General features: G+C 43.6%; 1 protein-coding gene across 7 annotated transcripts in view; it reads left to right on the top strand.

The window, feature by feature from the left end:
• The window catches only part of GAS7 (growth arrest specific 7), a 160,143-nt gene that overhangs the window by 84,757 nt on the left and 60,216 nt on the right, over nt 1-15,170 (top strand). For 3 of the 7 annotated variants that reach the window (XM_063352123.1, XM_063352128.1, XM_063352124.1), the window contains exons 8-13: nt 66-140; nt 3,235-3,313; nt 7,861-7,989; nt 9,986-10,109; nt 12,489-12,568; nt 14,922-15,065. In XM_063352123.1, coding sequence (XP_063208193.1) covers nt 66-140; nt 3,235-3,313; nt 7,861-7,989; nt 9,986-10,109; nt 12,489-12,568; nt 14,922-15,065 — 631 coding nt within the window. The remainder of the gene's footprint in view (nt 1-65; nt 141-3,234; nt 3,314-7,860; nt 7,990-9,985; nt 10,110-12,488; nt 12,569-14,921; nt 15,066-15,170) is intronic. The other 4 variants (XM_063352125.1, XM_063352130.1, XM_063352127.1 and 1 more) reach the window with 2 other exon arrangements.

The following is a 15,170-nucleotide window of genomic DNA, read 5'->3' on the forward strand; positions in this document are numbered from 1 at the left end:
TTCTGCCTTAAAGCTTATTTATCACTGTCTTTTTATTTTCCCTATGTGTTTGTGTGTGAGTGTAGGATAAAGATTGAGGAAGAATATGCTAAGAACCTGTCCAAACTGTCTCAGAATTCGTTGGCTGCTCAGGAAGAAGGGTAAGTGTGTCTCTGTGCATTTTCAGAAGGCATTTTAACATAAAAGGCATTCCTCCCATACAGGTACAGGTATTTTTCCTGAGCTCTCCCGTTGAGTAGAGGTTTATTTAGCTTAGCACCCTGAGAGTGTTAGGGAAGCACCCCAATGGTGTGTTAGGGAAGATAGAATTGCTTTGGAGTATTTTTCTTTTGAAGACCTTCATGGTAAATTTTTAGGAATATGTGTATAAAATATGTGTGTTATTTCCAATAGTGTGTTTATGCTGTCCTTGTTCCAGCCAGCGCTAGTTCCTTTAGGGATTAGCATGTATAAATACTAAATTACTTTGAATATGGAAGAATATATGGAACATATACTGCTGAAAGTAGATCCAGAAGATCAGGCCAGTAGAATTGGAGCAGCACAGATAGAGGGAGGATGTCTTCTCATCATGGGCCTGGCCCTCCAAGAAAAGCAACAGGTTGTCCCTTATATGCAACATGTTCACACTTTGGAAGTTAGGAAGGTATTAGGCAATGCACTTCAGACTGGATTGCAATTAATCAGTAGTAATGCAAAGACAGAAACCCTCTAAGCACTGGAAGCCGAGGTTGGAAATGACTGTCCTCACCCTAGTTCCGACACAGTGTGTTTCTACTGGTAGTGAAGCTCCACAAGGTGTTTGCTCAGCTTTCAGCAGGCAAGGACAGAAATTGCAGCTCTGTAAGCACCTGCATCAATGATGATTTCTGTTCTTCTTTCCCCTGGAAAGCTTTGCTGCTAGCAAAGCTAAAACCACTTTCTTCCACATCCTCCTCCCACTTTCTTCTACCACCGGTAGGCGAACGGGGGAATGCCTGGAAAAATGAAGGTGGAGGAAACTAGGGGAGAGTAGAGGAAATGAGAAGGAATGAGGAAAGAAGCATAAAAAATGTTGAAGTAGGGAACTGAAAGGGACACGGAGCAGAGTGAAGGGAGCTAGGAACACTGCCGGTGGTGCTCTGCCTGGAAGGGTGCCAAAGTGAGGGAAAGGAAGGAGGTCCTGCTGGAATTTCTCATCCTGGTGCTGTGGTAGCCAAACTGGATAGGGCCAGGAAGAGGATAGTGAGAGGATCCTGGGAATTGGTGAGGCCCAGGAAAGGGAAAAATTCCGTTTAAAAAAGTGAGGGAGGAAGAACAGCCAACAGGAGGATTTGGTGCAGCCAAAAGTAGGACTGCAGCCTATCAAAGTCAAAGTAAGCATTTGCTATGGTCTTCCTCTTGTTCCTGAGAAGGTGTGAGTCAGGGCACCCCGTGAGCTGCTCTGTGAACACACCAGTTACCACTGCTGGTTTCATACTCCAAAGAGCATTTTCCAGCTTTGCTGTCCATCAGTCTGTGGAATTGACGCAAAGTATCGGCTGTCCCCTCCAGGGTCCTCTGCCCTCTGCTGGTGGTTAAGAGGACCCACGATCATGTTATGCGAGTGGGACACAAGGGTGTCGAGATGGGACTGATTTGTGGTATCGGAATGGTTCTGTCCAAGTTGCTGTGAGTACAGTGCTGCTGCACGTACACAGAAGGTGATAAAACACACGGTCATTTAAGTCATTGTAGCTGGGTAAGAGATGCAGAATATGCTTAGCAGGCTGAAATGCCTTCTTTATGTAAATAGATTAGATAAAATATTTAGTGCCAGTGAGAACTGGACAGTGGGAGGGGACCTCAGGGTCTAGGGAAGGAGAAGAGTTGGGAACATTTAGGTCTCAGGTCGTTTAGCTGTGATGAACACCATACTTGACAACTCAACTCATTGGAGCAACATCAGAGATTCCAGGTCGTTATTTTGAAATTGCAGATGACAGGTAATTTTTCAGGCTATCAGGAAGGGGCAAATAGAACTATTTGAAAAGGTGGTGGGGGAGAGAAGGAGCCAGAAAATTGTAGATCACTCAGTTTTATTTAACCTCTGCAAAGTGGTAGAATAAACCATCAAGCTTTCTAGAAGCGCTTAGCGGAGAACTAAAGTGATGAGCAGTTATTGTGGATGCATACAGAACACACAATGTCAAACCAACCTAAATTCCTCCAGGGATGGAATAACAGAAGTCAGCATCGTAGCTCTTCATTTAATACAGCTTTTTGCAATGGGAGGTTCTTGCAACAAGCAAGAGAAATGTGGCCTAAATAAAGCCTGAGGTGCAAAACTACATAAGAAATCATGCCCACTTCTTACAAAAAAATAAAGTGCAGAAAGTAGCTATGGGGTGAGATCCCATAAGGTTCGTTTGTCCCGAGTCCAGATTTTTTTCAATGTGCTGGTGACCTGTGATAGAATAAATAACGGGTTTGCTGTCATCAGAGATGAGACAAAGCTAGGAGGGATGGTACATACAATTTGAAGAAAAAGACTGCGGGTCAGAATTATTTTGTTAAAAGTAGAGAAATTACTGAAAAAAACTAAGATGCATTTCAATGAGGACAAAGTATCAGGTTTTATACTTTCACAGGACGTGAAAGATACAGTTACATAACAGTTTGTGGGAGAGGATCTGCCTGTAGTGAATCACAAGCTTATTCATCAACAACTTCACGCTGTTGTCTAAAAAAGCAACCACACTGAGATATGTGGAAGAAAGAGTGTCTGATATGAAATAATCTGTTACCAGTTTAGCAACTGGAAGACCTCTGCTGGGAGACGGTGTAGTTTTGAGGATGGAGTAATTTTCAAATACTGAAAAGCTTCTCTGAGGAGAAGTAGAATAATCCATTCGCCAAAAGTACAGTGTAAAGTAGAAGAGGCAATGGAAGACTGCATTGATGAAGATTTATTTTAAGGATTAGAAGAGAAAAATTGTTATGGGACTGAAGTATCTTGCTTATGGATACTGTGGCATCTCTATAACTAGAGGTTGTTGTGAACAGTGTTTTCAAAGATCTGCTGCGTATAGTGCCAATATAATTCTGCCTTGGTTACAGAGATCGGTTATCTTCTCGGATTTCTGCTATCACTGTTCCGTGATTTTTCTGAGCAAGATGTGGTAAAAAGCACTGTATCATATCTGATTGACATATCCCGCTGGGAGGATGTGCAGAAGACTGGGCATTGATCGTTGTCGCTCTGTATTCTTTCAGCACGTTGGGAGAGGCTTGGGCTCAGCTAAAGAAGAGTCTAGCTGACGAAGCAGAGGTTCATCTCAAATTTTCTTCTAAGGTAAATAGTTCTTCCTTCTGCAAAGATTTTTGCCCTGTAATTGACGTGAATCTCCCTTCAGTGCTTGTTAGTGGAGAAAGTACACTTGCATATGGTACGAATTTAGAAGAATTAATAAGCTGGTGAACAAACTTATTAGAATCACAGAATCGTAGAATCATTGAGGTTGGAAAAGACCCTTGGGATCATCGAGTCCGACCATCATCTCCACTCTACAAAGTTCTCCCTTACACCATATCCCCCAACACCACATCTGAACGTCAATTAAACACATTCAGGGATGGTGACTCCACCACCTCCCTGGGCAGCCTATTCCAGTGTCTGACCACTCTTTCTGGGAAGAATTTTTTCCTAATGTCCAGCCTAAACCTACCCTGTTGCAGCTTGAAGCCGTTCCCACTTGTTCTATCGCTAATTACCTGTGAGAAGAGACCAGCACCAACCTCTCTACAATGTCCTTTCAAGTAGTTATAGAAAGTGATGAGGTCTCCCCTCAGTCTCCTCTTCCTCAGACTAAACAGTCCCCGCTCCTTCAATCGCTCTTCATCAGATTTATTCTCTAGGCCCTTCACCAGCTTCGTTGCCCTCCTCTGTGCTCGCTCCAGCACCTCGATATCTCTTTCGTATTGAGAGGTATTGAAACCCTGTCCATTCTTCCTGCCAAAATCATAGTTTATTTAATCTACCCGATAAGAAAGTTAAAACACATCTAGCCTGAACTTTTCATAAAAAGGAAGGAAAACTGATTCTAGAGGTTATTCACCTAGGACTCTAAGTTCCAGCCTGTTCAAGTAAATTTACCTAGAGCTTGTACAGATTACTTCTGTAGAGGAAGAAATAAAAAATAATATTTGGCTTCTCAACAAGTATCTGCTGTATCTGTCTGGAAGGAAGAGAACCAAGGCTCTGACTTCTTTGTATCATTAGCCTTTTTGAAAAGTGGACTGGGAACTTCATCTTATTTCTTGATGTTATCTCTAGTGATTCCCAAGGAGATTTCTTGTACAAATTATGGTATTTATCTGGTTTTTTTCCACCACATGTGACATACTCTTGCATCCTGTTAACATTATTTTAACCTCTGTGGGTGATCAAGTTCAACACAGTGGCAAATATCTCAGCACAACAGCCATGTTCTGGAGGAAAATTATAGCTCCGCACTGTTTGTAAGCGATTATGCAGAGGTTACTCAGGCAACCAGCCGCTGCCGTGGTAACCCACTGCTCTGCTTCAAACTTCTATTTCAGAGCTGTAATTAGTAAAATAGTTTTTGCTCCCTGTTGTCCTCCTGTATTGTTTTCCAAGATGAAGAAATGTGCCCTGGAGCGGTGTGTGCGTGTAGGCAGGTGATATATAGGGGCTCTTTCATTATTTTGCTTTTCCTTAAACCCTGCACAGAAACTCCTGTAACATTCTCTGAACTCTCCCCACTGTTCCATACCTGCTTTGGGAGTTCCTAGTTCCAGCTTTCTTTTATTAACAGAATGTGTTTTTAAATATATCGATTATTGCTATTACTTTCAGGGAAGTTATTCTTAGAAGCGGTGATTATATGTCTCGTTGATAGTCAAATGAAACTGGTCAGTAGCGGCACAAGCAGTCAGTGCAGTGCAGAGCACACCAAGAGTATTCAGACATAAATACCAGCCATGAAGACATTGAACAACTTCCGTGACAGTCCATCACGGCACTGTTACACTGGGGGTCATGAACAGATCAGAGAAGGTGACAGCACTCTTGCGGCACTTGGAACATAAATAGTTACACTACTAATGCCTGTACAGACTGGCATGGCAGCTGTAGATACATGCACACGAGGAATCCTTCAAGAAGGCCACCATGGCACTGAACCTCTTCTCCAGCGATCTGATTGTCCCTCACTGAGCTCCAGGAGGTGAATTCTGCTGGAAGAGAAGGTACACAGGTGTTACACTAGTTGAAGTCGTGGTGGGCTAGCGTGGATATGATGATGTGTTACGAGCCATTCTGGAAAGGGTGCTGATGGAGCCAAGCAAAAAATAAGTACTTGTGAAATCAGAGGAATTTCTGAAGCGTGGTTTCTGATAACTCAGCTGTGTAGTTTCTCCATCATCTTATACTATGATTAACCCTATGCCTCTGTCTTTCTGCCAAAGTCTCTACCATACTGGTGCAGAGATACAGGGTCTCTGTCCTATACCTCATAAGTTATTTGAGTAAACTTCTTGAGATCTCAAGTCCCTTGTCACATCTCACCCATTCAGTGATGGGTATCAGAGTTGTCTGTATACACTGCTGTTTAAAATCTCTTTATCTTGGGAAAGTAGTTTAGTTTTTTTCATCTGTTGCATGTATTTGAAAGTCTTTTAGCAAGATCTTCTAGGAAAAAAAGAAAAAAAGAAAAAAGAATAAATATGGCCTGCTATAGTGCAACATTTAAAAGCCTGGGACATTCACATGTGATTCTATTTTGATAGCTTATGGTACCTCTGGTACCATACGGCAAGACAGAAGTTCAAGCAGGATAATGATGCTGAGAAAGTATGACTGCCTTCACTGAGAAGTCCACCTCTTTGATTCCCCGAACACAAAACTGGAGAAGGCAGTTGCCTTGTTTGCATTTTGAGCCTCCTGGTGATGCGTTTCCCATCTTTATGAGGATCTCAGAATTTCCCATCCTGTTATAAAGCATGTGAAATAAACAAATACCTTTGCTTTCTATTAGGCAAGTGGAACTACCAGTGAATGGCCTCCTGTTCAGTGTGTCCCTGGCTCTGGGGATTTTTATAAGGGTTTTCACAGCAAAGTCTGCTTATGTCATGTGTGTCAGGTTGCCACTTCTTCCACTGAGGATGATTGACTCATGTTGAGTAGTTTACCCAGGTTAATCCATTTATTAATAGAGCAGTCTGAGGGGCACGTAGGTTATTTAGCTACTTCAGACTCAATAGGACACAGACATCTCTATCAATTGTAATATATTGCCTCTGGAGTTCACTGAAGCCATCCTGAACTTCTTTCTGTTCCAGTTCTTGTTTCGTTGAGCATTGACAATGCTCCTGGCACAGGTATCGGTTTGTACCTCGGTTCTTGAGAGAGCTTGTGTAACCATGCGCAACCACAGAATTGTGAACAGGTCTTTATTAGCTTGCCTGGGGCCATCCTGATGAGACTATCATAAAAATGTTGTCCATAATTTTCTAGTCCAAACCCCCCAGTCAGAGTAGGACTATCACCCCCAGTGGATCAAGTCAGCTACATCTTTGTCTAGCGGAGCCTTGAATATCTCTAAGGACAGAGATTTCATGACCTCTCTGGTCAACCTGTTCCAGTGCCCAGCTACCATTCTGGTGATTTTTTTTTTTAATTTATTTATTTTTTTTATTACATTCAAGCCGAACCTCCCAAAGCTCAGTTATCTGTTGTGACATTGCCTGGCCCTACAAAGAAGAATTTGGCTTTGTTACCTTTGTACCTGATCGTCAGATAGCTGTAGGCCATATTGGATCATCATGGTGCCAGTCTTCATTTGCCTAAACAAGCTCTGCCTTGGGTTTGTTTAACCTCTCTTGGATGTGTGCTGTAGGGCCTTGACTGTCTTTGTAGCCTCTCTCCATTTAAAGATTGTACTGAGCTTGGATGAAGTTTCCTTCTCCATTAAAATAGCACTGGAGGAAAACCGAAAATACTTGCTTTCAGGGACTCTCTGATACTGCTCCACTGTGAGCCATGTTAGATGATTATGGACCCAACTCACCTGCATTGACGGCTTCCAGCATCCTCACAGGAGGGACAACAGAAAAGAAGTATTTGGTTGCTTCTGGGGAGGTGACATATCTATGCCTTCAGAGCACATTCCCTAGATACCAAAACTGTCTGTCAGAGGGCCAAAGAGCAATATGGTACAAACTCTACCAGGGTTGTGTATTACCAACTGTCAGGTCCTGCTTGTGAGAGAGAAATCGCGTGTGCAATCTTGATGGATCTCTACTGAGTTAATTTCAGTGGTTTCTTGCCCCTTCTTAAAGATTTTTATCTAAATACTCAGGCTTCTCTTTAGGCTCCCTCATACTTGTCAGAAATAAATAAATTGTGCCCTTACTGGGCCTCTTCACTATACAAGAAGTGCAGACTTGTCACCACGGTCTGCTGACTCACCTTACTGCAGTCAGGGTTAGTGGCTTTAGTTTGTGTACTTCTTTTTAAGCAAGTTGCATCAGTTAGGCCAGAATTAGAGCACCTCAAGAAGAGCTCTGGCCATTGCCTGCCATTGGATCTTACGTGTAAGAGGAGAGATACGATTTAACGGGAAAAAGGACGACAAGATTTCTGTCCTTTTGCTCCCTTCAGTGAATATTGCCTTAATAGAGCTGTCCTGTGAAGAGCTGAGGTTTACAGTAGCTTCACTCGGAGTTCTCTTCAGGAAGAGTGGTGTTGCTGTATGACATTGCCTTTGACTGCAGTATATTTATTGTTTCCTCTCTGTCCTGAGCTCTGCTTAGCAGAAGAGCTAGGAATTACTGCCCAGCTTCTCATTATTGCCATTTCTTCCTTTGTTTCATTACCAGCTTCAGAGCGAGGTAGAGAAGCCCCTCCTTAACTTCAGAGAGAACTTTAAGAAAGACATGAAGAAGTGTGACCACCATATTGCAGACTTACGGAAGCATCTGGCCAGCCGCTATGCAGCTGTTGAAAAGGTGGGAGCAGAGGACAAACTGGAGTGTTTATGAGAGAGTGCTGGTTTGGACAGAAAAGCGGCTGCCCTCTGAAAAGTTTCTGTTCTGCCGCAAAGAACCACAAAGATTTCTGCTGAGTGCTTTCTGCTGTTAGTTACACTTTGCCAGGCCCCTGATGTGGTTTGCTGAGATTTGGGAAACTGGGGGCTGCAGGCAGGGCTAACACATTACTGCTGAACTGGCTTTTTGTTTTGTGCTCCCCTTCCCAACTTGGGACAACATATTTCTAATGCATTTGATGAAAATACTCCTTGCTTGCGTGTATCTGGAAGTCAAATGCATTGCCCTCAAAATTTAAAAAACCTTGCCTTAGAATAGCAGCAGGGTCAGGCCAGAGGCTCAGTATCCTCTCGGGCAGTGGCCAAAAGCAGATGGCTAAGGAAGGCAGCTCAAACTCGGCACGGCCAGTCACAAACCCTCTCCCAATTCCTGTTTTCTGCACCTCACGGCAAACATCTTCACCTGAAAAAATCCAAACAGCAGCAGCACACTAGTATCAGGGACTGTTTTAACTTGAATATCCAGTAGGTGGCTGAAGTTGTGCTTTAGGGAGAGTTACACCCACAAAAAGTGCTCTCTTGTCAGCAGCTATCAGGAAACGGGTTGCCCATGCCTCGGCTGCCACGACGCTGATGCCAAATGGTATCCTCATGCGGTTTGCTCTTGGGTGTAAGTCGGAAAGGAACATGCCATGTTTAGTCAACCCAGATTTTTTGGGCTTTCATTAAGGATCAGAGTGCACATGAGAAGGTTTGCCCAGGGACAGAATTGTTGCAGGATACACAAGGTTATTAGACTATATATACTCAGGGAAGGCGTTTTTCTTCAAAAGGGTGAGTTCTTCACAGTCATATCTGCACAGACACACAGTCCTCAGTAGGGGTATTGGAAAGAACGAGTTAGAATAGCCTTGAGAACAAGGACTAAAGAAAAGGAAAAGCCATGTCTGCAGTGTGCCTGGTGAAGCGCACAGCTTCCCACCAGATTGCTTTCTTGCAGCTCCCTCTTGCGACCTGCCGAACCAAGCACAGGGTCTTAAAAACTGCAAACTGAAAAAATTCAGGTAATGCCTCAAGAGCATTGTAACTTGCAGGCTGGTGTGACTGTAGAAAACTGCAAGGTGCTAACAAAATGTAATCATCCAAATTCAGTTTTTAACACTGTAACTGGATAAAGAACAAATGTGACCTATTTTATAACAAGTCTGCGAGACAAGTTATTTTTATTTTATGTGTTTAGGCAACCTCAGCAAATGAGGTTGCAGCATGCGTATATGGTAACAACGTTTATTTGTTAAGACATTTTAGTAATTTGCCTGTAGAAGCTCAGTAATGATGCTGATAAATCATGTTTTAAAAGCCTGAAGAACGTTGAAGTAAAATTAATAATCAGTTTTAATGAGGTCTCAGGTTCTTGATTTCTACAGTATGAACTGCTGTTATCATGAACCTGAATTAGTTTTTCTGAAGTAAGTTTAAAAGTTCCTATTGCTAGAGTTTCTGATAGGTGTTTATTGAATCCAGAAGGTACTTAAAAATAAATTCTGTAAGATACTTGAAATTCTTTCAACAGTTGAGATCCTAAGAAACGCAAATAGAAGAGGTATCTTGGTGATGCTGATTAAGACATTTGGAAGAGGCTCCATCTCCCCTTTCTTCCAGAAGTAGTGAGAAAGTTACTAAGAAATATGAAAGTCTGGTGATGCCTTTTGTGCTGTGCCTTTCTAAGAACCTATGAAGAGTTCAGATGCTTTTGTGATTTGTTGGTGACTACTTCTCTATGGTGGTGGAACACTTCTTTGAATACCACATGGTGTCCTAAGAACTTGAATCCCAGTTTTATGCAGAGTCCCTGACTTCTTACTTACAGATACTTGTATGAAGGAGTCATAGATGGCTGAAAGCAGCTGGCAGCTCTTTTCCTCTAAAACATGTGACTCTTCTTTAATTACTCCAAGGCCCGGAAAGCCTTGACTGAGAGACAGAAGGATCTGGAAATGAAAACCCAGCAGCTAGAGGTGAAGCTCAGCAACAAGACAGAAGAGGAAATTAAAAAGGCGAGACGGAAGTCCACTCAGGCGGGTGAGTACCTGTGTCCATCAGTGGCGGGAGGCGAGCGCAGGACAAGAGGAACCAGATGGGGTGCAACTGCCCGTCCACCCACGTGTTTATTGGTTTTTCTAATATTGCTACAAAGTGAACCGTGCTACAAATCTGTTTGGTATGAAATCCCCTGAAGAAACGAGCCCAGTTTTCCAACTCAGATGTCACAAAATGGTAATTTTGGTAACTGGGGTGAGAACAGTAAAAGGAGGGTGAATTGTCCTTTTGTTTTGTGAAAGCGTGATGAAATAACTGAATGTTTGTGAAACTTTCAAAGTCAGATTCAAAGCTGAAGATGTTTCCTCCTTACATCATAGTTCCTATCTTGGTTCTTTCCTAAATCACAGTCACCTACAAATATGTGGGTGCCTGTTATGCTTCCTGTTACTGTCTTTTTCCTTGAAAGTGAACTTTTTGTCATTTTTCCACTGCTACTCAGTAATTAAAATGAGGATATGGTAGTGTGTGCTAAACTGTACTGAGGATGCAGCTACTTGGTATGACTTATGCATGTTTTACAGAGGCTCAAACCACTTCTACAGGATCCATCAGGAACTGTCTTTCTTGAGATCTGCAAAGCTGATCCTTTGCTGAAAATATGGTTTAACTAGGGCTTCCATATTTCATCTCTTCATGGGTCCATTCCTTGGCAGAGTGGTCCTTCATAGTTCTGAGTCTTATAAAACTTCAGCATAGCCTGTCTGGGTTTTGAGGAGACTGAGGAGAGTCGTTTGCAGTGTGACCATGTGTATAGACAACCATTTGAGGAGAAACAAAAGCTACGTGTTAGTAACAGGAGGCTCCACAAGAGATGCTCTTTATCAGTCTGCAAATTCACAGCCTCTCTGTGTTCTCTTGGGTCCTCAGGAATGGTTTGCAACGGGTATTTATTGAAAAGTGAGGGAGAGCTGAAGATCAGATCAGAGTAACCCAGAGTCTGGTGTGAGTCTCCCTGTCGCTCTGCCCCGCTTTGTGCCGCTGTTACGGTGCCTGGCAGGGCAGGACCTGCCCCATCCCCGCCGGTAGTGCTCGCCTGCAGCCCAGCTGGGGTGCTTGCCACGTGCGCAGCGGCAGTATGTAGTGATCTGGCTCTGAAATGAGGCCAGCTGCAGGTGGACGGTAGGACACGAGAGCTCTAGACCAGGGCCCTTCTGTGATCCCCCGGGTTACTGACACGTGGCGTTGCTTTGTGCTCCCGTGGACTGTTCTGTGTTTCGTGGCTTTCATGTTGCTGGCCGTTCAGTGGCTCAGATTCACTCAGGTGGGTGGAGGATAACCCCAAGCCAGATAGTTCCTGAGGAGTTTCGTGGAGTGTCAGAGCCGTTAGTTCAGCCTTGTCATGTCAGACTAGACATCCCCTGTCTGGGTAGATAAGCTTATTGCTGAGCTTTCAGCCCTGAATGCTTTTTTCTTCGTACACTTTGGTTGCCACCCCAGGTTTTAAGTCCATGAGAAGCTTCCAGTTGCATTTACTTCTTTGACACTTTGTTTGGTCTATGGAGTCCTGTTCTTTGTCCTCGGTTTATGTCTTTAGACCTTTTTGCACCTAACAGAACAGGATCGATTTGAGCCCTGGACCTAGGCATCAAACCATTAGCCTCATTTAAAGAAGAAAGAGAATTTATTAGCCAGAAAGCAGTAATCTCTGAGACATTCCAACCACTTTTTCCTCTCTGTCAGAGCAGAGTCCTGCAACAAGGGAAAAACTGAAATAATCGCGGTGCCCTGAACACAGGAGGAAGCCAGAGCTCGACTGGAATCGTGCATCTTCAGAGGCTGGAGAATGCATGAGTGTGCAGCTGGGTTGAGGTTGCACAGAAGCATCCCTCGATCTCAGACAGCTTAAGCCTGGCGCTTCGTGCCCGTTTTAAACAGGCTCCTCTTGAACGCAGTCTCACCTACAGAGTGCTACCCTGTAGCTCGTTAGTATAGATTTCCCATTGTAATTATTTTGTTTTTCAGATTTTTCTGATGTTTTTCAGATGTTTTTCATTTTTCAGATGTTTTTCAGCTTTCTGTCTATGACCATTTATTTTTTTAACTGAAGTAACTTGCTTTCATAGTTCTGGGCATTTTGTAAAATACTGCTTAATGTTCATATTTTCCTTTTAAAATCTTCTTTCCCCCTCATCCTTTCTCACCCCAATCACCTATCTTTTACCACACATGGAGTGCAGGCATTTTGTTAAAATTTTGTTGCACCTCACAAACACCACTTAACAGAACTGCCTTCAGCTCCCCCTGGACTGACCTTCAAACCCTCCGGACCTGCTCTACAAAACCTGAACTGCTGTTTCCTTTTAAGCTTCATGACGCTGGCTGGAGAGGACTAACGCGTTGCTATCTTGACTTTTTCAGGAGATGACCTGATGCGCTGCGTGGATCTTTACAATCAAGCCCAGTCCAAGTGGTTTGAGGAAATGGTGACTACCACTCTGGTATGTAACTCTATGCAGCATCTCACGTGTATAACATTGCAGAATTGTACTAGCGTCCAACATTCATCATTCATAGCTAATTACAGTGCAAAACATGGGGGAAAATTGGGTGATAAATCTCACATTGTATTTCCAGTTCTCAGTTCTAAGAAAATGGCGTATCATTAGGGGAAGGAAGAAATAATTGTTCTGTTGCAGAAAGCATTACACCAGTTCAGGGCTGCTTAGGGGCCAGAAGGCTGGAACTGTCCCCAGGAAGGATGAAGGAATACACACGGAAGACATGGAAAAAAGTGTGATAAATCACGGAGTCCATTTATACATTAATGAATTTTTATATTCTGTGATTTTACAATTTTTTCACAAAAATTGCCAACTCAGAAGAGGCATACTTTAATTGCCTATTGTTCTGTTTCTCTGAAGATAACACAGCTCACAGTATTCACCTAAGGGTGTATACCTTTGGGATTAGTCACCAAGATGCCAAAAGAGAGCTTTGATGTGCTGTATTCCTTGAAATACCTGTACTGTGATTTTAGGCCTCCTCCCTCATGTCATTCCTTAGCGCCCTTATGGACAACAGCCAATTGCTTTCAAAAGTGGGAAATAAAAATGTCTTTTGCATATCTTTTTTCTCATTGGACAAACACAGAACTTTAAACTCCTCCTAATAAGAAGCAGGGTATAAATTGCTCAGCATTTGGAAGTGTGTCAGTGCAATATTGCAATATTTAAACTGCAGTAAATAAATAAAGGCAGATGGGTGAGTGGAAAACCAGGAGGCAGATGTCTGCCCAAAAGCAGAACAAGAGAGAAAAAGCTGGCTGTTCCTGTACATAAGGGATCTGATTTTCCTCTCACCTTCACTGGTGGTTTCTCACTGATGCAAGTGCCACTGACCGTCGGTGACACTGTGTCCAGATATGGCCAGGTATATGTTAGCTGCATATTTGCTCCTGGAGAAGTACAACTCAGAAGTGCTCTAGTCGATAGCTCAAGGGGGAAGTCATAACCTGCAAACCCACACGGCAGGTTTGTCGGTTGTGAAACTCAGGCTGAGAAGCATTTGAAGGCAAGCCTTGGTATACATGAATGTAAAATCTAAATTGAAAAGCGGTCTGCGTCTGATCAGTTCAGGTACAGATTAGTTCACATGCACTACAAAGTTGAGAGAGTCAAGGTGCGAAGATTTGTGTTCCCTTGTATGCCATCTTCCCTGAAGTTTCTGGTGTAGATACAGTGCACATTCTGTGTATGACGTGATTACCAGCACTAGCACACTGGATTCTGCCTTCTGGTCCTGCGCATCTGTGCCCTAAGGAAGGGAACCTGAGTTCAAAGTTGGCCCTTTTCTCCGAAAGGGCAGTACATCAATCGGCAGCAGTGATTGGAGCTCAGTCTGTTTCGGTCCTGCCCACACCATAAGCTCCTTTGCCCTTCTTCCTCCCCAGGCAGATGGTCTGCCACCTGAGACTTTTGTGCTCTAATGAAGGATCTGTTTCACAAAAGACGTTTAACAAATTGCAGGTGGCACAGGGAAGGCAGCGTAGCAGCGTGCCTACTTGTATATGTGCAGGTTGCACTCCACCGTGATGCCCCGTAAGTGGACACCAGAAATGCCTTCTGCAAGCAGGTTTTTTAAGATTTGTCCCCATTGATGTCTCTGTGAATACAGAGCTTTCTAGTGGAACAGCAAACTCCATCACAGTATTTGTTTTTAAAAGCAGACTTCCATAGTATGCTGCTTCCATTACTACTGCTCAGATAGACACGGACGGACCAAATGTAGATTTTAGGGTATAATATCAGAATCCAGGAGATGAGGGAGGCAGAGAAAGTCAGGAGAGTTAGAAATCACCTGCCTTTTCGACTAAAGCGTTGCTGGGGTCTGCTAACTGCCAGGTGTGCGAGGTGGAAACTTGGCCCAGCTCATCATCTGGTGAACAGATAAAAATGCTCTTAGAGGTGTCTGGTTAGACCGAGGGCAGTCAGGCCCTCTGCGCCATACACCCCAGCGCAGTCTCCTATTTCCCCAAGGAATAGCTGTAACTTCTGGAGCTAGCAAGAAAGATTGCAAAGCTTTGGAAAGAGATTCCCTCTTGCCTGCAGTGTCCCTGAAGACAGTAGCTCCTGTCTCTGCCTTGGTTGTCTCAGTTTTGGAAAGGTTTCAACCTTCTTTCCTATCGTTAGGCTCAGGCTGAAGTGACTTCTGTTGCTTACTGTCTCAGATTCTCTGCAAATCAGAGGGATGTGCAACCACAGAGTTCAGCTCCAAAGCGTGACCCTGGGGTAGTATCTGTAACTGCACTGACTGGCAACCTTTTGTGTGTCATCCTTTCTCTGGGCCTTCAAGCTCAGCTTCCAAGAAAAATATGGACTTGTTTTCCTTCGTGTCCAGGAGCTTGAGAGACTAGAAGTTGAAAGGGTGGAGATGATTCGGCAGCATCTTTGCCAATATACACAGCTGCGGCATGAGACAGACATGTTCAACCAAAGTGTAAGTCTGCTTTATGTTCGGTCCCTTTGGTCCTTATTGCACTTCAGCTGAGCAGAACGGTCCCTATCCTGACCTGAGTGACCTGTGTCAAAAGGAGATGTGAAA

The sequence above is a fragment of the Chroicocephalus ridibundus genome, chromosome 14 (genome assembly GCF_963924245.1).
Source record: "Chroicocephalus ridibundus chromosome 14, bChrRid1.1, whole genome shotgun sequence".
NCBI classification, from domain to species: Eukaryota; Metazoa; Chordata; class Aves; order Charadriiformes; family Laridae; genus Chroicocephalus; species Chroicocephalus ridibundus.